The following is a 24,511-nucleotide window of genomic DNA, read 5'->3' as shown; positions in this document are numbered from 1 at the left end:
GGACATCATTATAAAGTGTATTGAAAGCAGCAGGACATCATTATAAAGTGTATTGAAAGCAGGACATCATTATAACGTGTATTGAAAGCAGCAGGACATCATTATAAAGTGTATTGAAAGCAGCAGGACATCATTATAAAGTGTATTGAAAGCAGCAGGACATCATTATAAAGTGTATAGAAAGCAGGACATCATTATAAAGTGTATTGAAAGCAGCAGGACATCATTATAAAGTGTATTGAAAGCAGCAGGACATCATTATAAAGTGTATTGAAAGCAGCAGGACATCATTATAAAGTGTATAGAAAGCAGAACATCATTATAAAGTGTATTGAAAGCAGCAGGACATCATTATAAAGTGTATAGAAAGCAGCAGGACATCATTATAAAGTGTATTGAAAGCAGGACATCATTATAAAGTGTATTGAAAGCAGCAGGACATCATTATAAAGTGTATTGAAAGCAGGACATCATTATAAAGTGTATTGAAAGCAGCAGGACATCATTATAAAGTGTATAGAAAGCAGCAGGACAGCATTATAAAGTGTATTGAAAGCAGGACATCATTATAAAGTGTATTGAAAGCAGGACATCATTATAAAGTGTATTGAAAGCAGCAGGACATCATTATAAAGTGTATTGAAAGCAGAACAGCATTATAAAGTGTATTGAAAGCAGGACAGCATTATAAAGTGTATTGAAAGCAGCAGGACATCATTATAAAGTGTATTGAAAGCAGGACATCATTATAAAGTGTATTGAAAGCAGCAGGACATCATTATAAAGTGTATTGAAAGCAGGACATCATTATAAAGTGTATAGAAAGCAGCAGGACATCATTATAAAGTGTATTGAAAGCAGGACATCATTATAAAGTGTATTGAAAGCAGAACAGCATTATAAAGTGTATTGAAAGCAGGACATCATTATAAAGTGTATTGAAAGCAGCAGGACATCATTATAAAGTGTATTGAAAGCAGCAGGACATCATTATAAAGTGTATTGAAAGCAGGACATCATTATAAAGTGTATTGAAAGCAGGACATCATTATAAAGTGTATTGAAAGCAGCAGGACATCATTATAAAGTGTATTGAAAGCAGCAGGACATCATTATAAAGTGTATTGAAAGCAGGACATCATTATAAAGTGTATTGAAAGCAGGACATCATTATAAAGTGTATTGAAAGCAGCAGGACATCATTATAAAGTGTATTGAAAGCAGGACATCATTATAAAGTGTATTGAAAGCAGCAGGACATCATTATAAAGTGTATTGAAAGCAGGACATCATTATAAAGTGTATTGAAAGCAGCAGGACATCATTATAAAGTGTATTGAAAGCAGGACATCATTATAAAGTGTATAGAAAGCAGCAGGACATCATTATAAAGTGTATTGAAAGCAGGACATCATTATAAAGTGTATTGAAAGCAGCAGGACATCATTATAAAGTGTATAGAAAGCAGCAGGACATCATTATAAAGTGTATAGAAAGCAGCAGGACATCATTATAAAGTGTATAGAAAGCAGCAGGACATCATTATAAAGTGTATTGAAAGCAGCAGGACATCATTATAAAGTGTATAGAAAGCAGCAGGACATCATTATAAAGTGTATAGAAAGCAGCAGGACATCATTATAAAGTGTATAGAAAGCAGCAGGACATCATTATAAAGTGTATTGAAAGCAGGACATCATTATAAAGTGTATAGAAAGCAGCAGGACATCATTATAAAGTGTATTGAAAGCAGGACATCATTATAAAGTGTATAGAAAGCAGCAGGACATCATTATAAAGTGTATTGAAAGCAGCAGGACATCATTATAAAGTGTATTGAAAGCAGGACATCATTATAAAGTGTATTGAAAGCAGCAGGACATCATTATAAAGTGTATTGAAAGCAGCAGGACATCATTATAAAGTGTATTGAAAGCAGGACATCATTATAAAGTGTATAGAAAGCAGCAGGACATCATTATAAAGTGTATTGAAAGCAGCAGGACATCATTATAAAGTGTATTGAAAGCAGCAGGACATCATTATAAAGTGTATTGAAAGCAGCAGGACATCATTATAAAGTGTATTGAAAGCAGCAGGACATCATTATAAAGTGTATTGAAAGCAGGACATCATTATAAAGTGTATTGAAAGCAGGACATCATTATAAAGTGTATTGAAAGCAGCAGGACATCATTATAAAGTGTATTGAAAGCAGCAGGACATCATTATAAAGTGTATTGAAAGCAGCAGGACATCATTATAAAGTGTATTGAAAGCAGCAGGACATCATTATAAAGTGTATAGAAAGCAGCAGGACATCATTATAAAGTGTATAGAAAGCAGCAGGACATCATTATAAAGTGTATAGAAAGCAGCAGGACATCATTATAAAGTGTATAGAAAGCAGCAGGACAGCATTATAAAGTGTATAGAAAGCAGCAGGACATCATTATAAAGTGTATTGAAAGCAGGACATCATTATAAAGTGTATTGAAAGCAGCAGGACATCATTATAAAGTGTATTGAAAGCAGCAGAACAGCATTATAAAGTGTATAGAAAGCAGCAGGACAGCATTATAAAGTGTATAGAAAGCAGCAGGACAGCATTATAAAGTGTATAGAAAGCAGCAGGACAGCATTATAAAGTGTATAGAAAGCAGCAGGACAGCATTATAAAGTGTATAGAAAGCAGCAGGACATCATTATAAAGTGTATAGAAAGCAGCAGGACATCATTATAAAGTGTATTGAAAGCAGCAGAACAGCATTATAAAGTGTATAGAAAGCAGCAGGACAGCATTATAAAGTGTATAGAAAGCAGCAGGACAGCATTATAAAGTGTATAGAAAGCAGCAGGACATCATTATAAAGTGTATTGAAAGCAGCAGGACATCATTATAAAGTGTATAGAAAGCAGCAGGACATCATTATAAAGTGTATTGAAAGCAGCAGGACATCATTATAAAGTGTATTGAAAGCAGGACATCATTATAAAGTGTATTGAAGCAGCAGGACATCATTATAAAGTGTATTGAAAGCAGGACATCATTATAAAGTGTATTGAAAGCAGCAGGACATCATTATAAAGTGTATTGAAAGCAGGACATCATTATAAAGTGTATTGAAAGCAGGACATCATTATAAAGTGTATTGAAAGCAGGACATCATTATAAAGTGTATTGAAAGCAGCAGGACATCATTATAAAGTGTATTGAAAGCAGCAGGACATCATTATAAAGTGTATAGAAAGCAGCAGGACATCATTATAAAGTGTATTGAAAGCAGCAGGACATCATTATAAAGTGTATTGAAAGCAGCAGGACATCATTATAAAGTGTATTGAAAGCAGCAGGACATCATTATAAAGTGTATAGAAAGCAGCAGGACATCATTATAAAGTGTATTGAAAGCAGGACATCATTATAAAGTGTATTGAAAGCAGGACATCATTATAAAGTGTATTGAAAGCAGGACATCATTATAAAGTGTATTGAAAGCAGCAGGACATCATTATAAAGTGTATTGAAAGCAGCAGGACATCATTATAAAGTGTATAGAAAGCAGCAGGACATCATTATAAAGTGTATTGAAAGCAGGACATCATTATAAAGTGTATTGAAAGCAGCAGGACATCATTATAAAGTGTATTGAAAGCAGCAGGACATCATTATAAAGTGTATTGAAAGCAGGACATCATTATAAAGTGTATTGAAAGCAGCAGGACATCATTATAAAGTGTATTGAAAGCAGCAGGACATCATTATAAAGTGTATAGAAAGCAGCAGGACATCATTATAAAGTGTATTGAAAGCAGCAGGACATCATTATAAAGTGTATTGAAAGCAGGACATCATTATAAAGTGTATAGAAAGCAGCAGGACATCATTATAAAGTGTATAGAAAGCAGCAGGACATCATTATAAAGTGTATAGAAAGCAGCAGGACATCATTATAAAGTGTATAGAAAGCAGCAGGACATCATTATAAAGTGTATAGAAAGCAGCAGGACATCATTATAAAGTGTATAGAAAGCAGCAGGACATCATTATAAAGTGTATAGAAAGCAGCAGGACATCATTATAAAGTGTATTGAAAGCAGGACATCATTATAAAGTGTATTGAAAGCAGCAGGACATCATTATAAAGTGTATAGAAAGCAGCAGGACATCATTATAAAGTGTATTGAAAGCAGCAGGACATCATTATAAAGTGTATTGAAAGCAGCAGGACATCATTATAAAGTGTATTGAAAGCAGCAGGACATCATTATAAAGTGTATTGAAAGCAGCAGGACATCATTATAAAGTGTATTGAAAGCAGCAGGACATCATTATAAAGTGTATAGAAAGCAGCAGGACATCATTATAAAGTGTATTGAAAGCAGCAGGACATCATTATAAAGTGTATTGAAAGCAGGACATCATTATAAAGTGTATTGAAAGCAGCAGGACATCATTATAAAGTGTATAGAAAGCAGCAGGACATCATTATAAAGTGTATTGAAAGCAGCAGGACATCATTATAAAGTGTATAGAAAGCAGCAGGACATCATTATAAAGTGTATTGAAAGCAGGACATCATTATAAAGTGTATTGAAAGCAGCAGGACATCATTATAAAGTGTATTGAAAGCAGCAGGACATCATTATAAAGTGTATAGAAAGCAGCAGGACATCATTATAAAGTGTATTGAAAGCAGCAGGACATCATTATAAAGTGTATTGAAAGCAGCAGGACATCATTATAAAGTGTATAGAAAGCAGCAGGACATCATTATAAAGTGTATTGAAAGCAGGACATCATTATAAAGTGTATTGAAAGCAGGACATCATTATAAAGTGTATAGAAAGCAGCAGGACATCATTATAAAGTGTATAGAAAGCAGCAGGACATCATTATAAAGTGTATAGAAAGCAGCAGGACATCATTATAAAGTGTATAGAAAGCAGCAGGACATCATTATAAAGTGTATTGAAAGCAGCAGGACATCATTATAAAGTGTATAGAAAGCAGCAGGACATCATTATAAAGTGTATAGAAAGCAGGACATCATTATAAAGTGTATTGAAAGCAGCAGGACATCATTATAAAGTGTATTGAAAGCAGCAGGACATCATTATAAAGTGTATTGAAAGCAGCAGGACATCATTATAAAGTGTATAGAAAGCAGCAGGACATCATTATAAAGTGTATTGAAAGCAGCAGGACATCATTATAAAGTGTATTGAAAGCAGCAGGACATCATTATAAAGTGTATAGAAAGCAGCAGGACATCATTATAAAGTGTATAGAAAGCAGCAGGACATCATTATAAAGTGTATTGAAAGCAGCAGGACATCATTATAAAGTGTATTGAAAGCAGCAGGACATCATTATAAAGTGTATTGAAAGCAGCAGGACATCATTATAAAGTGTATTGAAAGCAGCAGGACATCATTATAAAGTGTATTGAAAGCAGCAGGACATCATTATAAAGTGTATTGAAAGCAGCAGGACATCATTATAAAGTGTATAGAAAGCAGCAGGACATCATTATAAAGTGTATTGAAAGCAGCAGGACATCATTATAAAGTGTATTGAAAGCAGGACATCATTATAAAGTGTATAGAAAGCAGCAGGACATCATTATAAAGTGTATTGAAAGCAGAACAGCATTATAAAGTGTATTGAAAGCAGGACATCATTATAAAGTGTATTGAAAGCAGCAGGACATCATTATAAAGTGTATTGAAAGCAGCAGGACATCATTATAAAGTGTATTGAAAGCAGCAGGACATCATTATAAAGTGTATTGAAAGCAGCAGGACATCATTATAAAGTGTATTGAAAGCAGCAGGACATCATTATAAAGTGTATTGAAAGCAGGACATCATTATAAAGTGTATTGAAAGCAGCAGGACATCATTATAAAGTGTATTGAAAGCAGCAGGACATCATTATAAAGTGTATTGAAAGCAGCAGGACATCATTATAAAGTGTATTGAAAGCAGCAGGACATCATTATAAAGTGTATTGAAAGCAGCAGGACATCATTATAAAGTGTATTGACTGCACATTATCAATAATAAATACTACTACATTATTTTTTTTAAATGTGATGAACAGCTGGGAATCTTAGTCCAGTAATATGCAGAAACAGCTCACCGTAAAGCCTGTACGAGGTTGAGATCCGCAAACTCATGAAGGTCCACGAACGCCTGCAACACCTTGAGGTTGAAGTCGTCCCTGGGATGAAGAACATACAGTGTGTCAGGTTCTCAGATTCAGGTCAGGAAATGTCTGGTATTCAGTGTTAGTCAAGATCAGTCTAGCACTTCCAAAAACAGAACTATTAGAAGTAAAGTGTGTTTCAATCCATTAGGAACTGAAATGTCTGTTAGGGGAGAGGCCCTTTTTAAATCCAACTCCACCCCTTCTCTAGATTATGACTCTATCAAACCATTATACACTATGATAAGATTGCAGGTCGCAATAAATTGTTATTTGTTTGTGCATTCAACCAACTTAACACACAAGATGTTGTTGCTTTCTTAAGGGCCCTTTCTAAAGAAAACGATCTATCCCAGCCACAGAGCCAGCCTCAGACTCTGCTCTGTCCGTTTGCTACACAGGTTGTTTTGACAGTCACATCCCTGCGAGGTGGCCCACGTGTCGTAGATATGAAACACATGTAGCCAGGCAGAGCAGATCTCTGTTTTACTGGCATGGCCCCTTGTCTACTGTCGCCGCTGTGCTCCGTAAATCCAGACAATCCATTTCCCGAGGCTTTATGCCCGGGCTTATGCACGCAGAGGGAAAAATCATTATAAAGTGTATTGACTGCACATTATCAATAATAAATACTACTACATTATTTTTTTTAAATGTGATGAACAGCTGGGAATCTTAGAGATGGACAGAGTGTGGACAGAGTGTAGGAAAGAGAGGGAGAAATCTCCTTGAGAGATGGACAGAGTGTAGGAAAGAGAGAGGGAGAAATCTCCCTGAGAGATGGACAAGGTGTAGGAAAGAGAGAGGGAGAAATCTCCCTGAGAGATGGACAGAGTGTAGGAAAGAGAGAGGGAGAAATCTCCCTGAGAGATGGACAAGGTGTAGGAAAGAGAGAGGGAGAAATCTCCCTGAGAGATGGACAGAGTGTAGGACAGAGAGAGGGAGAAATCTCCCTGAGAGATGGACAGAGTGTAGGACAGAGAGAGGGAGAAATCTCCCTGAGAGATGGACAGAGTGTAGGACAGAGAGAGGGAGAAATCTCCCTGAGAGACGGACAGAGTGTAGGACAGAGAGAGGGAGAAATCTCCCTGAGAGACGGACAGAGTGTAGGAAAGAGAGAGGGAGAAATCTCCCTGAGAGACGGACAGAGTGTAGGAAAGAGAGAGGGAGAAATCTCCCTGAGAGATGGACAGAGTGTAGGAAAGAGAGAGGGAGAAATCTCCCTGAGAGATGGACAGAGTGTAGGAAAGAGAGAGGGAGAAATCTCCCTGAGAGACGGACAGAGTGTAGGAAAGAGAGAGGGAGAAATCTCCCTGAGAGATGGACAGAGTGTAGGAAAGAGAGAGGGAGAAATGTCCCTGAGAGATGGACAGAGTGTAGGAAAGAGAGGGAGAAATGTCCCTGAGAGATGGACAGAGTGTAGGATAGAGAGAGAGAGAAATGTCCCTGAGAGATGGACAGAGTGTAGGAAAGAGAGGGAGAAATGTCCCTGAGAGATGGACAGAGTGTAGGAAAGAGAGAGGGAGAAATGTCCCTGAGAGACGGACAGAGTGTAGGAAAGAGAGAGGGAGAAATCTCCCTGAGAGATGGACAGAGTGTAGGAAAGAGAGAGGGAGAAATCTCCCTGAGAGATGGACAGAGTGTAGGAAAGAGAGAGGGAGAAATCTCCCCGAGAGATGGACAGAGTGTAGGAAAGAGAGAGGGAGACATCTCCCTGAGAGATGGACAGAGTGTAGGATAGAGGAGAGGGAGACATCTCCCTGAGAGATGGACAGAGTGTAGGATAGAGGAGAGGGAGAAATCTCCCTGAGAGACGGACAGAGTGTAGGAAAGAGAGAGGGAGAAATCTCCCTGAGAGATGGACAGAGTGTAGGAAAGAGAGAGGGAGAAATCTCCCTGAGAGACGGACAGAGTGTAGGAAAGAGAGAGGGAGAAATCTCCCTGAGAGATGGACAGAGTGTAGGAAAGAGAGAGGGAGAAATGTCCCTGAGAGATGGACAGAGTGTAGGAAAGAGAGGGAGAAATGTCCCTGAGAGATGGACAGAGTGTAGGATAGAGAGAGAGAGAAATGTCCCTGAGAGATGGACAGAGTGTAGGAAAGAGAGGGAGAAATGTCCCTGAGAGATGGACAGAGTGTAGGAAAGAGAGAGGGAGAAATGTCCCTGAGAGACGGACAGAGTGTAGGAAAGAGAGAGGGAGAAATCTCCCTGAGAGATGGACAGAGTGTAGGAAAGAGAGAGGGAGAAATCTCCCTGAGAGATGGACAGAGTGTAGGAAAGAGAGAGGGAGAAATCTCCCCGAGAGATGGACAGAGTGTAGGAAAGAGAGAGGGAGACATCTCCCTGAGAGATGGACAGAGTGTAGGATAGAGGAGAGGGAGACATCTCCCTGAGAGATGGACAGAGTGTAGGATAGAGGAGAGGGAGAAATGTCCCTGAGAGATGGACAGAGTGTAGGAAAGAGAGAGGGAGAAATGTCCCTGAGAGATGGACAGAGTGTAGGAAAGAGAGAGGGAGAAATCTCCCTGAGAGATGGACAGAGTGTAGGATAGAGAGAGAGAAATCTCCCTGAGAGATGGACAGTGTAGGAAAGAGAGAGGGAGAAATCTCCCTGAGAGATGGACAGAGTGTAGGATAGAGAGAGAGAAATCTCCCTGAGAGATGGACAGTGTAGGAAAGAGAGAGGGAGAAATCTCCCTGAGAGATGGACAGAGTGTAGGAAAGAGAGAGGGAGAAATCTCCCTGAGAGATGGACAGAGTGTAGGAAAGAGAGAGGGAGAAATCTCCCCGAGAGATGGACAGAGTGTAGGAAAGAGAGAGGGAGACATCTCCCTGAGAGATGGACAGAGTGTAGGATAGAGGAGAGGGAGACATCTCCCTGAGAGATGGACAGAGTGTAGGATAGAGGAGAGGGAGAAATGTCCCTGAGAGATGGACAGAGTGTAGGAAAGAGAGAGGGAGACATCTCCCTGAGAGATGGACAGAGTGTAGGATAGAGAGAGAGAAATCTCCCTGAGAGATGGACAGTGTAGGAAAGAGAGAGGGAGAAATCTCCCTGAGAGATGGACAGAGTGTAGGATAGAGAGAGAGAAATCTCCCTGAGAGATGGACAGAGTGTAGGAAAGAGAGAGGGAGGGAGAGAAGGGAGAAAGAGAGGTAGAGGGGGAAAGAGGGAGAGCGAGGTGAAAACAGAGGAGGTTAGAGCAGTGTGTTTGTTACCTCTCTCCTAAGTAGTCCCCTATGACAGTTTTGTTGAGGCCCTCTCCTTTGTAGAGGAACTGGGATACGTCCTCAGGAGTGTGCTGGAGAAGGTCGTTCTCCAACAGAAACTGGATCCCCTGGAAGACACACACAGTTTGGTTAGCACTCCAAGCTACACACACACACACACACACACACACACTTATCTGTTTTGACCTGAAGGAGAGCTAGGAGGCGTTACAATAAGTCATTAGTACAGATAACACAACATACAGACAACACAACATACAGACAACACAACATACAGACAACACAACATACAGACAACACAACATACAGATAACACAACATACAGATAACACAACATACAGACAACACAACATACAGACAACAAAACATACAGACAACACAACATACAGATAACACAACATACAGATAACACAACATACAGACAACACAACATACAGACAACACAACATACAGATAACATCTTTGATGGCCATGGTTTATAGTGTAACCTTTTCTACAAGGCTAAAGGAGGCATAACAGGTACACATCTAAGTTTCTATAGAAATCAGAAAACATTCAATAACACCACATTAATATCAGTGCAAGTGGGTAAATAATGTATTTAGCATGGATTGCATGGACTTTAGACAAACCTTTTTGGGGTCCATGTTGAATTTCTTCCTTCCCATGGCGATCTGTTTATTTCTTTGTGTTGTTTTACTGTGATTGGACAGAGCAGAGAGATCCATCAGCTCTCTAGAACAGGTGTGGCATTATCAACAACTGACGCCTGTATTTGTTCACCAGGTCAACTGTCACATTTGTCTACTTCGTACAGTATTTATCCAGGATACTGAACGGTATTGTGGTGAGTTAGTGAGTTTACACGGTTAGTTTACATAGGGCTGGGTTCAGGAGAAATTCAGCTGGATTCAGTTATTACTGTTCCAAGTCAGCTATGAACATGAGAATGTAATGATCCTCTAAAAACAAGGATCTTTGACTTGTCTTTCCATTTGGACTGTAACATCAACCATGTAGGTTGTTGCACCGACTAACTGATTAGCAGGAGAAACTCAATCTAACTCAAACTCAGTCTAATGAAAAATGAATGAAAACCATATGCCTTTCTTTGTGTTCATGTGTGTGTGTGTGTGTGTGTGAGGTGTGTGTGTGTGTATTATTGCATGTGTGTATACTGTGTTCTCCCTGTGTCCTAAAATAGCTTGAACTATTCCCCAGCTGCACCTGAGACACACAAAGGCTAAATCCACACTAACACACACTCTCTCCACCTCATCACCAATGAGCCCTGAACAGCCAATCAGTTGTCAGTCCCTGAATAGGAGCGGTTGTGGGGCGTTTAGCAACTGTTTGGCAGAGGGGACGGCTCAGCTCCACAAACAAAGATGGATTATTAACCCACACTGGGACAGGTGTGTGGCTGGACGACTTTGAGAGGAGAAGGGAACAGCAGCTAGGGGGGGGGGGGTTGAAGGGGGGGTGTTACGCACCTCTCCCCCACGCAGGTTAGCTGCTCGATCTCAGTCATCACCTCTGCGATCTCAAACTTCAACCGCTGCCAACAGGATTAGAGGGAGAATTAGCTGGGTTGAATTCACAACTGAACTCTAGTTGTTTTAGCAGTGCATTGTAAATCAACAAACAGACTCAATGTAAGTGGTTAGAGTCAAAGTAACATTTTAGCCACCCACATAAAGTCATATCATATCAAGGGTGAGTGATATCTTTATAAAAAATATTACATCTTGACATTTCTTTTCATTTTCTTGACTCACCTCAATGTCATCCAGTAGCTCTTTTTTCCTGCGTCGTATGTTTGACAGCTCATCTCTCTCTTCCAAGGAAAGGTCTTCAGGTACTGTGAAAGAGAGAGATGTAAGTATGGAATTAAGATACACACATAGTCAGACACTTCCATGGATGAAGATGTGATAGCTAGTGTGCTGTAAAACAACACACAAGGCGGACGAACCACAGATCTAGGATCAGATTAGTGTACCCCAATGCTAAACCTAACCATTAGGGGGTTTAGCATTGGGGACATGTTCCAGCTCCACCTACTCCTAAATCAACACATCACTCTCTAGCAGTATACTGGAACTTATGAGAGCTCTTGACTTCCTCTCTGGCAAAAGGAAAACTCCTCCATGAATTACAACCACAACTCAGTTTACCAGCAGCACGTACATCAACCTTCCTCCCCAGACCTCTCTCTGAGGACGTCCTCCTCACCACCTCCCTGTTAGAAAGCAGGCAGAGGCAGGCATGCTCAGGCTCACAGGATGTAGGTCATTCTCACATCAAGAGCCGTGGCAGATTGTGCTTTTCTACGCCGCGCATTTGCCTCGCCAGCTCTCGCTCTCTCTTCACCCATCCTATGGCGTGGAGTGGAGGGGGGAGGAGAGTGGAGGGGGGGGTTGAGGGGGGAGGAGAGTGGAGGGGGGGTGGAGGGGGGAGGAGAGTGGAGTGGGGAGGAGAGTGGAGGGGGGGTGGAGGGGGAGGAGAGTGGAGGGGGGGGTTGAGGGGGGAGGAGAGTGGAGGGGGGGGGTTGAGGGGGGAGGAGAGTGGAGTGGGGAGGAGAGTGGAGGGGGGGGTTGAGGGGGGAGGAGAGTGGAGGGGGGGTGGAGGGGGGAGGGGGAGTGGGGGGGGGGGATTAAATCCCAGCTGATTCATAGAGCAGCTTTACGATTCAGATTGTTTCTCTTCTCTCCTTCCATTGTCAATAGCTATTGACTTCTCTTTTTTTCTCTCTCCGTAAAGACAAAAAGAGATACCACGGACCATTAAGTCGGGATGGGATGGCATTGTGGTACTCAACTCTCGGTGGATTCTTATCACGGATGAGCAGCCAATCAGAGCCAAATGCAGATGGTAGACAGAGGAAAAGGATCTCAGAAGTGGTGATCATTCTCTCTCACGGCCGAGTGGACCCACTCAAAGCCTCTGACTGACTTCTACATAAATGAAACAGAGAGATAGATGAAGGGAGAGGACACGGAGTGTACAAAACATGTTGCCCTCAGAACAGCCTCAATTCATCAGGGGCATGGACTCCACAAGGTGTTGAAAACGTTCCACAAGGATGCTGGCCCATGTTGACTCCAATGCTTCAGAAAGTTGTTTCAAGTTGGCTGGATCATTCTTGATACACACAGGAAACTGTTGAGCATGAAAAACCCAGCAGCATTGCCGATCTTGACACACTGAAACCAGTGCGCCTGGCACCTACTACCATGACCTGTTCAAAGGCACTGAAATATTTTGTCTTGCGCATTCACCCTCAGAATGGAACACATACAATCCATGTCTCATTCTTCTTTAATATGTCTTCCCCCCTTCATCTACACTGATTGAAGTGGATATATAAATAAATAGAGTAGATACAGAGAGAGAGGATAAATAAATAGAGTAGATACAGAGAGAGAGGATAAATAAATAGAGTAGATACAGAGAGAGAGGATAAATAAATAGAGTAGATACAGAGAGAGAGGATAAATAAATAGAGTAGATACAGAGAGAGAGGATAAATAAATAGAGTAGATACAGAGAGAGAGGATAAATAAATAGAGTAGATACAGAGAGGAGAGAAAAGAGAGAAGAGATATATACTAGACAGCTAGAGAGTGAGATATATACTAGACAGCTAGAGAGTGAGATATATACTAGACAGCTAGAGAGTGAGATATATACTAGACAGCTAGAGAGTGAGATATATACTAGACAGCTAGAGAGTGAGATATATACTAAACAGCTAGAGAGTGAGATATATACTAGACAGCTAGAGAGTGAGATATATACTAGACAGCTAGAGAGTGAGATATATACTAGACAGCTAGAGAGTGAGATATATACTAAACAGCTAGAGAGTGAGATATACAGTGGGGCAAAAAAGTATTTAGTCAGCCACCAATTGTGCAAGTTCTCCCACTTAAAAAGATGAGAGAGGCCTGTAATTTTCATCATAGGTACACTTCAACTATGACAGACAAAATTTGAAAAAAACATCCAGAAAATCACATTGTAGGATTTTTAATGAATTTATTTGCAAATTATGGTGGAAAATAAGTATTTGGTCAATAACAAAAGCTTATCTCAATACTTTGTTATATACCCTTTGTTGGCAATGACAGAGGTCAAACCTTTTCTGTAAGTCTTCACAAGGTTTTCACACACTGTTACTGGTATTTTGGCCCATTCCTCCATGCAGATCTCCTCTAGAGCAGTGATGTTTTGGGGGTGTTGCTGGGCAACACAGACTTTCAACTCCCTCCAAAGATGTTCTATGGTGTTGAGATCTGGAGACTGGCTAGGCCACTCCAGGACCTTGAAATGCTTCTTACGAAGCCACTCCTTCGTTGCCCGGGCGGTGTGTTTGGGATCATTGTCATGCTGAAAGACCCAGTCACGTTTCATCTTCAATGCCCTTGCTGATGGAAGGAGGTTTTCACTCAAAATCTCACGATACATGGCCCCATTCATTCTTTCCTTTACACGGATCAGTCGTCCTGGTCCCTTTGCAGAAAAACAGCCCCAAAGCATGATGTTTCCACCCCTATGCTTCACAGTAGGTATGGTGTTCTTTGGATGCAACTCAGCATTCTTTGTCCTCCAAACACGACGAGTTGAGTTTTTACCAAAAGTTATATTTTGGTTTCATCTGACCATATGACATTCTCCCAATCTTTTTCTGGATCATCCAAATGTTCTCTAGCAAACTTCAGACGGGCTTGGACATGTACTGGCTTAAACAGGGGGACACGTCTGGCACTGCAAGATTTGAGTCCCTGGCGGCGTAGTGTGTTACTAATGGTAGGCTTTGTTACTTTGGTCCCAGCTCTCTGCAGGTCATTCACTAGGTCCCCCCGTGTGGTTCTGGGATTTTTGCTCACCGTTCTTGTGATCATTTTGACCCCAAGGGTGAGATCTTGCGTGGAGCCCCAGATCGAGGGAGATTATCAGTGGTCTTGTATGTCTTCCATTTCCTAATAATTGCTCCCACAGTTGATTTCTTCAAACCAAGCTGCTTACCTATTGCAGATTCAGTCTTCCCAGCCTGGTGCAGGTCTACAATTTTGTTTCTGGTGTCCTTTGACAGCTCTTTGGTCTTGGCCATAGTGGGGTTTGGAGTGTGACTGTTTGAGGTTGTGGACAGGTGTCTTTTATACTGATAACAAGTTCAAACAGGTGCCATTAATGCAAGTAACAAGTGGAGGACAGAGGAGCCTCTTAAAGAAGTTACAGGTCTGTGAGAGCCAGAAATGTACCTATGATGAAAATCACAGGCCTCTCTCATCTTTTTAAGTGGGAGAACTTGCACAATTGGTGGCTAACTAAATCTTTTTTTGCCCCACTGTATATACTAGACAGCTAGAGAGTGAGATATATACTAGACAACTAGAGAGTGAGATATATACTAGACAGCTAGAGAGTGAGATATATACTAGACAGCTAGAGAGTGAGATATATACTAGACAGCTAGAGAGTGAGATATATACTAGACAGCTAGAGAGTGAGATATATACTAGACAGCTAGAGAGTGAGATATATACTAGACAGCTAGAGAGTGAGATATATACTAGACAGCTAGAGAGTGAGATATATACTAGACAGCTAGAGAGTGAGATATATACTAGACAGCTAGAGAGTGAGATATATACTAGACAGCTAGAGAGTGAGATATATACTAGACAGCTAGAGAGTGAGATATATACTAGACAGCTAGAGAGTGAGATATATACTAGACAGCTAGAGAGTGAGATATATACTAGACAGCTAGAGAGTGAGATATATACTAGACAGCTAGAGAGTGAGATATATACTAGACAGCTAGAGAGTGAGATATATACTAGACAGCTAGAGAGTGAGATATATACTAGACAGCTAGAGAGTGAGATATATACTAGACAGCTAGAGAGTGAGATATATACTAGACAGCTAGAGAGTGAGATATATACTAGACAGCTAGAGAGTGAGATATATACTAGACAGCTAGAGAGTGAGATATATACTAGACAGCTAGAGAGTGAGATATATACTAGACAGCTAGAGAGTGAGATATATACTAGACAGCTAGAGAGTGAGATATATACTAGACAGCTAGAGAGTGAGATATATACTAGACAGCTAGAGAGTGAGATATATACTAGACAGCTAGAGAGTGAGATATATACTAGACAGCTAGAGAGTGAGATATATACTAGACAGCTAGAGAGTGAGATATATACTAGACAGCTAGAGAGTGAGATATATACTAGACAGCTAGAGAGTGAGATATATACTAGACAGCTAGAGAGTGAGATATATACTAGACAGCTAGAGAGTGAGATATATACTAGACAGCTAGATGAGTGAGATATATACTAGACAGCTAGAGAGTGAGATATATACTAGACAGCTAGAGAGTGAGATATATACTAGACAGCTAGAGAGTGAGATATATACTAGACAGCTAGAGAGTGAGATATATACTAGACAGCTAGAGAGTGAGATAGGGGACAGAGAGAGAAATAAAATAAACCAGAAGAAAAAAAGACCATAGATACCACTACCACAAGACAGCCAGTGAGAGAGAGAGAGAGGAGAGAGAGAGAAGAGAAGAGAGAGAAGAGAGGAGAGAGAGAAAAGAAGAAGCGAGAGCGTTCTCTTCTCCGTGTTACTCTGGCTCTTTAACCAGGCCCATAAAACCAGTGATTGTAGAGCAGATCGCCCCCCCAGGCAACCTACATCTCTAATGGGCAAAGCAGAGCGCCATCCCACCTACTTTCCCTCAAAAAACACAGTCAACCAAAATAAAGGGACAAATTGTCTGGGATTGATGGCCGCTGTGTTCAGTGACAATCCCCCTGCTGTGTGTATGCATGTGGAAACGCTGGGTAATCTGATATCATCATTGTGGATGAACTGCTGCTGTAGGCTATACACCGTCAGCCTGGGTATCTAATGCATTATACATGAAGGATGTGTGTGTGTGTGTGTGTGTGTGTGTGTGTGTGTGTGCATCCCTTTCTTCCACCTCCAGTCTGACTCCCTTCCTCCACTCCTCTCCTCTACCGTGACCGACCAGATCAATGTGATCTCCAAGGGTCAACGAGGTCATCACAGAGGTGAGAGGTCAGATACCCCTAGGCGGGGTCAAAGTGCTACTGCTACAGAACAGTCACTTAAGGAACTCACTGTTGCAGTGTAATCAATTATACAGGCCAGTGGCCACACACCACACGCCATGGGAGACTTCCTACTTCACTTCGTTTTAGACTGAAAATAATCACTTATTATACACACTTAGGGCTGAGCACTAACTAGAGCTCATGCAACTCTAAATCTAATGTGAATTATGCATTGATGTCAATAGGATATTTGAGTGGAAAGTTTGAATTCTTCAATATTTCAGACCCTACGTGAATTGAACTAGGAAGTCATCTTGATCTGAGAGAAAGTGTCTATTTTCCAACAGACACGTTTGTCCAAAGTTTCTCAGTGTTCTACTTGTTATCAAGTCTTTATAATAATCTGTAGAGGAGATCTGAGCCCTTATTAACAAAGTGTCTCACAGTATTGCTGATCTAGGATCAGGTCCTTCCTGTCCATATAATCTTATTCTTTATAATCTAAAAGGGATAACTGATCCCTAGATCAGCACTGCTACTCAGAGATGCTTTGTGAGTACTGGCCTGGTTCTGATGGGCCTCATGATATTAAGATCTTATGACTGATTCAATTTGACATTTGACTTATTTAGCAGACGCTCTTATCCAGAGCAACTTACAGTAGTGTATTCATCTGAAGGAATGCTAGATGAGACAACCACATCACAGGCATGATAAGTACATGATCATCCTGTCTCCTCCACCTCCTCAGTCAGATCTCTCTCTGCCCTGGTGATCAGTCACAGTCAGGGGTCTTGAACCAGGAACAGACAGGGAGACAACATGCCATTGATAAACCAATGTCATTCATCTCCTGATCCAAGTGACGCTGTGACACATTGGACCCTGATAGAATCAGTACAACACTTGGACTTGGGGATCCCCTTTGTTGGATCAAGTTGGAACATCTCTCTGGAAAAGTTGCAGACACAGTGGTGCTAGGCTAGCCTTGTCCCAGATCTGTTTGTCCTATCTTGCCATGCTAAGGTTTGGCTGGCTTGGCTTGGAAACTGCTCTGTTATGCTGACCATGCTTCCCCCAGCCTGGACGTGCATGCCTTTAGTCCCAAGTCTTGTAACTGCTAGCTTTGCTAACTAAGGATACTTAAGGCCCTTTGCATAATGCATAGCTGTCTCTGGCTGCCGGTATAAGATAGATAACATACTCTAGAGATTCTAGAACACCCTGGCTGTATTCACAGTAAGAGGGCTGATCAAGGATCAGGTCCTACTATCCATAAGAAATAGTAATAATTATGATCTAAAAGACTAAACTGATCCTAGATCAGCACTCAATGTGGGAAGCTGTGTGAATAGAGGCCCTGGAGTTCTCTCTTGGACAGTGACTGACATAGACAGAGGGTGAGATAGAGGTCAGATCCATGCAGGGAACAGACCACTATTGACCGTTCCCGAAGTCAGATCTCCAACTCAATCGAGTGTCACGCCTTTCAAATCTCCTTGGTAGCGAGAGGGAATACAAAAGCTGGCCACTGATCCCCTGGTTGCACTGCAGAGGGAGATCGACGGGAGAGGCGGACATGTTGGAGTGTCCCTTGTTGCGTGGTGTCATGGTTCCGTGGCTAAAGACAGATAGTGACCACTCTATCTGGCTATTATAGAAACAATGGAACACATGGACTTTTTGACAAGAAATACAATTTCAACTACTAAACTTAAACGTAACCTTTAGGCTACTCTCACCTCAACCCTGACCTTACCTTTGACCCTAACCCTCGATTAAGAGCACATAGCTATGTTAATAGTCTACTATTGTCCTTTCTAGCATGGCCATCTAGTGCCTACTGTGACAGCAAGGCAAGGGAACCACTAATAAACAGAGCCAGTGGAGCCACTTCCTGATTTTCTCCAGGTCTGCACTGTGACAATAAGAGAGGATGTCTGCACTGATTAGGCCCACTGACTCTGGTCCGCCGTAACAATAGTAGCCACACAAACACAGGCTGGGTTAAACTAAGTTCACATCACGGCTAGCTCAGGAACACTTATACAAGCACTCGCCATAGTCTCCTCATTGTGTTACTATAATCATAGAGAAATATGTGTCTGAGTCAGGGCCGACCTGAACCGTACTGTGCTAGCTGGATATTTTCTTCTCACATTGAGGTTCCAGCAACTATGGTGGAAGCATAACAAGGCCAGCTTGGTTTGACTCGGCTCTGTACTGGGAATATGGTATTATAGTATTGTTACGACCTCATGTCTAGGACCCAGTCAGATACCACACAATCTGTCATTAAGTGTCCTGCAATATCACTCAACTGTTCACAAAATAAAAACCATCTATAACCCAATTTGTGATCTCTTGCATACATACCTCAGATCTGAGTCCAGCTCTGTCTCAGAGTTGTATACATAGCTCAGATCTGAGTCCAGCTCTGTCTCGGAGTTGAATACATAGCTCAGATCTGAGTCCAGCTCTGTCTCGGAGTTGAATACATAGCTCAGATATGAGTCCAGCTCTGTCTCTGAGTTGAATACATAGCTCAGATATGAGTCCAGCTCTGTCTCTGAGTTGAATACATAGCTCAGATATGAGTCCAGCTCTGTCTCGGAGTTGAATACATAGCTCAGATATGAGTCCAGTTCTGTATCTGAGGGTCAGTAGTGGTCAGTAGGACTGTGTTGTTGGCTGAAGCAATACAACTACATTGCCCACTGCTTTTAGCTGGTTGTTTTCCTCTCTCAGGTACAGGTGTGATGGCATGTCCTTTGACAGCCATCTCTCTCTTATCCTCTCCTTCTTTCATTTTCTCATTCTTTCGCCCTGTCTTTCTCACTTTCTTTCATTATCTCCCCTTCTTTCAACCTCTTCTCTGTTTTTAAATATTTTAAATCACTATTCTTTTCCTTGTCTTCCTTCTCTTTCACTCTTTAGTTCTCTCTCCCCTCCATCTTTCTCTCCTCTCCCTCCATCTTTCTCTCCCCTAATTTTTCCTGGAAAACTCTTCACTATAAGCCTTGTCTCATAAAAAAACATGTGAAACTTTCAAAGTGAGCCATGTTCTTTCGGAGGGCTTCATTGGCTATTTATTAGCCTCATCTCCATGGTAATAGTCAGGAGGATGATGTGGTTCTGGTCTGACCCACCAGACCAGTCTAGAGAATGCTGCAGCTTCTAGTGTATAGCCCCTTTAAGAGTATTGCAACTTTGATCAGACTACTGTAGCAGTAGCTCCTGTGTAGTCAGACTGAATGCTCTTAGGACCCGGCAAAAGCTGTCTGCTGCTTGCCTGCTTCAATGACCCTTCTCCAAAGTTCAACACACAGAACGGACTAAAGGGTTCTATGCTCAGACCCCAAGTAGTTCTACAATTAGCACCCAGAGTTCAGACACAGTAAACCATTCTGTTATCGGAACCCAAACTGTTCTAAAATCAGAAGATAGAGTTTAGACTATCAGACCCTTCCCCAGCAAGGTTCTTCGGTCAACACCCAAACAGTTCTCAGGTCAGAACCCTCTCCCCATTGGAAATAGTTCTACAGTCAGAATCCTCCCCCGCCAGGTGTTCTCCAGTCATATGTAACATGATTAAACCATGTGCTAACCTCATCCAGTCTCTCTCATTAGCATAGTCTCATGTCTCTCATATTGTTATTGGCTGCATTGATTTAATGCCGGTCATAAAGCACTCTGATTTACAGTCTTCTCCTGTTTAAACAAATGGCTGAAGGGAATTTCCATCACTGAGGGAATCATGCGCATGTATTTCAACAGGCTCTAGGATCAACCACTTGTTTTTTCTCCTTGTGAATGCGACCTCTTTCACTCTATCGTTCAGTTGCTTGCTCTCCCTCTCTCTCTCCACCTCTCCCTCCCTCTCCACCTCTCCCTCTCCACCTCTCCCTCTCTCTCTCCACCTCTCCTTCTCTCTCTCCACCTCTCCTTCTCTCTCTCCACCTCTCCTTCTCTCTCTCCACCTCTCCCTCTCTCTCTCCCACCATTTCAAAGTAAATCAGTCTTTCAATTTAAAGTATTTTCTAGCACCAAAAAGACATGCGCGCACACGCACACACACACACACACACACACACACACTGTGTAAATGGAAACAATTTCCCACTACTCTCCCTTCGGTGCCTGGACCTGCTAAGATCATCAGTCAGTCTGCTAAAGTCATCTGATCTGAAAAACATGTTATTGTACTGGGACTCCTCATTTACTGGAAGACAGACCTCGCCTAAGACACTACACTGAACAAAAATATAAACGCAACATGTAAAGTGTTGGTCCCATGTTTCATGAGCTGAAATAGAGGATCCCAGACATTTCAACAATTCTGTGCACTAATCTGTTTACATCCCTGTTAGTGGGCATTTCTCATTTGCCAAGAGAATCCATCCACCAGACAGGTGTGGCATATCAAGAAGCTGACTAAACGGCATGATCATTACACAGGTGCACCTTGTGCTGGGGATGATAAAAGGCAACTCTAAAATGTGTCACACAACACCACAGATATCTCAAGTTTTGAGGGAGCGGGATTTTTTAAATTATTTTTTTATTTAACTAGGCAAGTCAGTTAAGAACAAATTCTTAAATTACAATGACGGCCTAGGAGCAGTGGGTTAACTGCCTTGTTCAGGGGCAGAAGGACAGATTTTTACCTTGTCAGCTCGGGGATTCGGTCTAGCAACCTTTCGGTTACTGACCCAATGCTCTAACCACTAGGCTACCTGCCTCCCCAGCTTTGGCATGCTGGCTGCAGGATTGTCCACTAGGGCTGTTGCTAGAGAATTTAATGTTTATTTCTCAACAATAAGCCGCCTCCAACGTCGTTTTAGAGAATTTGGCAGAACGTCCAACCGGCCTCACAACCGCAGACCACATGTATAGTGTTGTGTGGGCAAATGGTTTGCTGATGTCAACGTTGTGAACACCCCATGGTGGCGGTGAGGTTATGGTATGGGCAGGCATAAGCTACCGACAACAAACACAATTTCCTTTTATCGATGGGAATTTAAATGCACAGAGATACTGTGACAAGATCCTGAGGCCTATTGTGATGTCATTCATCCGCCGCCATGTTTCAGCATGGTAACGCACGGTCCCATGTCACAAGGATCTGTAAAAAATCCTGGACGCTGAAAATGTGGCAGTTCTTTCATGGCCTGCATACTCACCAGACTTGTCACCCATTGAGCATGTTTGGGATGCTCTGGATCGATATGTACTTCAGCGTGTTCCAGTTCCCAACCAATATCCAGCAACTTCGCACAGCCATTGAGGAGTGGGACAACATTCCACAGGCCACAATCAACAGCCTGATCAACTCAATGTGAAGGAGATGTGTTGCGCTGCATGAGACAAATAGTGGTCATAACCGGATACTTACTGTTTTTTTATCTACCTTGTTTTCAAAGGTATCTGTGACCAACAGATGCATATCTGCATTCCCAGTCATGTGAAATTCATAGATTAGGGCCTAATTAATGTATTTTAATTGACTGATTTCCTCATATGAACTGTAACTAAGAAAACCCTTTCAAATTGTTGCATTTCTATATTTTGTTCAGTATAGTTTGGTTCAGTCGTTTGGATTGTCATTGATTTACACCAAAAAAATATGCCGTGTAATTTTCTGATTTTGTGCAACTCATTCTTGCTTTCATGTTTGTATTCAATGGCATATTTCACTTGATTGAGTCGGCGACAGTCACTGGGAATGTTTGCTGTCATTTCTGCTATTTCTGAGATCCAAACATCGCCCCAAATAAAAGGGGATTTCAACATCAAAACAAATATATCACAACACAGCTGTTTAATGATCAAAAAGCCCCAGAGGCTTGAAACACAAATCGCTCCCCCTGTAAGCCTAAACCCATCTCGACAGCAAAGCGCACCAGCCACGATGACTTATTCATATGGAATTAAACAAGATCACCGTTTTTACTGCTAACGTTTGCCAAAAATCCACATTAAAAGGAACACATCCGCTTCCCTTCCGGAGATGAAAACGGGGCCGTAATTGGTCTATTTTGGGGTCATCATGTGTCATGCTCTTCCTAACAAATGAGATTAGTCGTTTTGGCAGCAGGGTCCCCTGTTCTTTATCTCTTCTCAGTTACAGGCGCTGACTGCAGTGGGTTTGCCTTCGATTACTCTTGATGATCCTCCTTTCACGTGTCACTTCCTGCGTATTAATGGAGCGAATCACAACATCAAATCAAATTGTATTGGTCATATGCGCAGAATACAACAGTTGTAGACCTTACCGTGAAATGCTTACTTACGAGTCCCTAACCAACAATGCAGTTTAAAAAATATATATAAATAAGAATAAGAAACAAAAAGTAACAAGTAATTAAAGAGCAGCAGTAAAATAACAATAGCGAGACTATATATAGGGGGGGTACCAGTACAGAGTAAATGTGCGGGGGCACTGGTTAGTTGAGGTAATATGTACATGTAGGTAGAGTTATTAAAGGGACTATCCATAGATGATAACAGAGAGTAGCAGCAGTGTTATTAGGGGGGAGGGACAATGCAAATAGTCTGGGTAACCATTTGATTAGCTGTTCAGAAGTCTTATGGCTTGGGGGTAGGCATATGTTGTGAATGAGTATATTAGGACTGTATCCCTGCATTCTTTTCAGTGCACATTTTTAAAGAGAGTTTACAGTACATTTTTAGAGAGTTTTGCATGTTTTAAGTTGTGACCAATGATTACCCCTTTAAAATACCCTTGCCATGAGTCTACCTCAGAGGGGCCTTCTTATCTTATCGTGCATGCACCATCCTGCTGGGGCCATGTCTCCTTTTCCAAGGGGAGACTTCTAGGTGGGAGGCTGGGTATGGCATGAGGGCATGAGAGCACAACCTGGGCCCCTTCTATCCTACACATTGACTTAAAGGAGGATAGAGGGGATACTGTGGAAGCACCGTTCAGACCTCTACTACCGTTCTCGACAAAACATCCATATTGTTGTATACTGTATATCGCAGTACTTAAAATATAGAATACTTACATAATACAAAAAAATACTTTAAATTAATTTAGACAATATTAATTGAAGCATTGGCCCTAGGCTGTAATTAAAGCAACCAAGGACTTTTGTCTGTATTGTGTGTCAGGCCAGACATTGTGTGAAGATTACTGATTGGCGCTGGAGAGGGGAAAGTAGCACAGCTCACTAACGGAGCCTGCGGCGTCTACAGCAGCATCTACAATGTCACCCTACGACACAAATACTACAGTCTACAACGTCACCCTACCATAGGACACACTACAGCGTCTACTCCAAAGTCACCCTAGGACACACACCACTGATCAGAGAACAGTGTGACCACTGGATCGGACCATTTATAGGAGGCAATAAAACAGCTCCGGGGACAGTGACTGTAGATAATAATGGGAGATACGCCTCTGAACCTCCAATGATGAGCAGAGGTTATAACAGACTATCAATCATCAAGTCATTTAGGGTCAGACTTTAGAGTAGATGGTGGTTGGCGAAGGAACAAGCGCTTGGAAGTTGTCATGCACGGCAATCTCTGAATTCCTATATGGTGGACGGAATATAAAAGGCCTACTGGAACGGTGAGATCTCCATTGGGTTGGCTTTACAGCAGTGAATGACTGCCAGCACGTGAGAGTCCTGTATTCTATTGTGAGGTTCAGAAGCCTCACCCCCCCCACTATCACTACTATTAGTCATAGTATTAATAGTAAGGAAGTAAAAGAACAACACAAATGTTAACAGGGCCTCTCTTAGAAAACCAACAGTCCTCCAGTGTGAGTCACTCAGGAAATGACTGGAGTGTATCTACCACTAGCCAGTTGTCTGATACGGAGACCCTGAGGAGACAAATAGAACAGAGCCTGTGAGGCTGAGGGAGGCTGCACTGAATGACTGAACTGTTTATATTGGGCTCTGGCCATCCAGACAGCGCATCTGGAA

General features: G+C 41.7%; 1 protein-coding gene across 1 annotated transcript in view; it reads right to left on the bottom strand.

Moving 5' to 3' along the window:
• LOC109876160 (cytohesin-3) overlaps positions 1-24,511 on the bottom strand; it is a 61,531-nt gene that overhangs the window by 16,010 nt on the left and 21,010 nt on the right. The window contains exons 2-6 of the mRNA XM_031817941.1: positions 11,220-11,302; positions 10,935-10,999; positions 10,074-10,140; positions 9,430-9,548; positions 6,146-6,226 (exon numbers count right to left, since the gene is read on the bottom strand). Coding sequence (XP_031673801.1) covers positions 6,146-6,226; positions 9,430-9,548; positions 10,074-10,140; positions 10,935-10,999; positions 11,220-11,302 — 415 coding nt within the window. The remainder of the gene's footprint in view (positions 1-6,145; positions 6,227-9,429; positions 9,549-10,073; positions 10,141-10,934; positions 11,000-11,219; positions 11,303-24,511) is intronic.

The sequence above is a fragment of the Oncorhynchus kisutch genome, unplaced genomic scaffold (assembly GCF_002021735.2).
Source record: "Oncorhynchus kisutch isolate 150728-3 unplaced genomic scaffold, Okis_V2 scaffold1210, whole genome shotgun sequence".
NCBI classification, from domain to species: Eukaryota; Metazoa; Chordata; class Actinopteri; order Salmoniformes; family Salmonidae; genus Oncorhynchus; species Oncorhynchus kisutch.
Note: the sequence above shows the minus strand (reverse complement) of the source record. Positions and strands in the feature narration are given on the sequence as shown.